Genomic DNA, 1,423 nt, shown 5'->3' with positions numbered 1-1,423 from the left:
AAGTACTGAATCCAAAGAGATTGAGGGTGAATTGTCCAAGTTTACAGAGAATCTTTGCACAACTCTCATACCTAGTACATGAAAATATTGTCTTTCAGATAAACAATATTTCAGTAATTGTCTAATATAGATCTGTTTAGCATAATGTTATTGCCTTAAAATATATTTGTAATTGTTGGTTATTTTTTGATAAAAATTATTTTTCTTTCTTTATAACAGGTTAAAACTGACCAATGGAAGATAAGAATCAGACAAAAATGACTGGCTTTCTTTTCTTGGGTCTCACAGACATTCTCCAAGAGCAGATTGTCCTCTTTGTCATGCTCTTCATTGTCTATCTTGTCACCCTGGGGGGTAACATAGGGATGATCATTCTCATATGGACTGATCTCAGATTCCACACTCCTATGTACTTTTTTCTCAGCCACTTGTCCTTTGTAGATATTTGTTCCTCTTCTTCCATTGCCCCCAAGATGCTGTGTGATATCTTTGCAGAGAAAAAAGGTATCTCTTTCATGGGTTGTGCTACACAGATGTGGTTCTTTGGTCTTTTTGTGGCAACTGAATGTTTCCTCCTGGCTTCCATGGCATATGACCGGTATATGGCCATCTGTAAGCCCTTGTTGTATACATTCATTATGTCCCAGAGGGTCTGTGTGCAGCTGGTAGTAGGGCCTTATGCCATGGCTCTTCTAAGCACAATGACCCATACAATTCTCACTTTTCGCTTACCCTTCTGTGGTACAAATATCATCAATCACTTCTTCTGTGACATTTCACCACTGCTTTCCTTAGCATGTGCAGACACCTTGATCAATAAATTAGTGCTGTTCATCTTGGCTGGAGCAATTGGTGTGGTCAGTGGCCTGATCATCATGGTCTCCTATGTTTGCATCCTGGCGGCCATCTTGAAGATGCAGACTGCTGATGGGAGAAGGAAAGCTTTCTCTACCTGCTCTTCTCACCTGGCAGTTGTCTCCATCCTGTATGGGACTCTTTTCTTTATCTATGTTCAGCCTGGCTCAAGTCCCTCCCTGGATATCGATAAAGTGATTTCTCTGTTTTATACCGTGGTGATCCCCATGTTGAACCCCCTCATCTACAGCCTGAGGAACAAGGAGGTAAAAAATGCACTCAGGAGGAAGTTTGAAAGGAAAAATTCTCTAATGGTTTTGGCAAAATAGAACCCTGCCGTGTTGTACCATAGATGTTGGTGCAGGCTGTGTAGGAGAAAGATCACTGAAGTGGAAATCAGAAGCTGCATGTGAGTTCATGCACTACCAGGTCATAGATGATTTGAAAAATGGACTAGTACTTAAATATTTTTCTGCCCCATCTTGTTGTCTGTAACATGATGAGATTTTCCAAAAAATATAGAGATGGATCAAGAACATTAATTGGAAAATATACTGGTAGAAAACTT

General features: G+C 40.1%; 1 protein-coding gene across 1 annotated transcript; it reads left to right on the top strand.

Annotated features, from left to right (window-relative positions):
- Window positions 1–233: 233 nt before the first annotated feature.
- LOC125915822 (olfactory receptor 5G3-like) lies at window positions 234–1,184 on the top strand. The gene has a single exon (XM_049621850.1). The coding sequence runs from the start codon at window positions 234–236 to the stop codon at window positions 1,182–1,184; it is 951 nt and encodes a 316-aa protein (XP_049477807.1).
- The last annotated feature ends 239 nt before the right edge of the window (window positions 1,185–1,423 follow it).

This window comes from Panthera uncia, chromosome D1 (genome assembly GCF_023721935.1).
Source record: "Panthera uncia isolate 11264 chromosome D1, Puncia_PCG_1.0, whole genome shotgun sequence".
In the NCBI taxonomy this organism is placed as follows: Eukaryota; Metazoa; Chordata; class Mammalia; order Carnivora; family Felidae; genus Panthera; species Panthera uncia.
The sequence above is the reverse complement of the archived record's forward strand: the minus strand, read 5'-3'. Positions and strand labels throughout refer to the sequence as shown.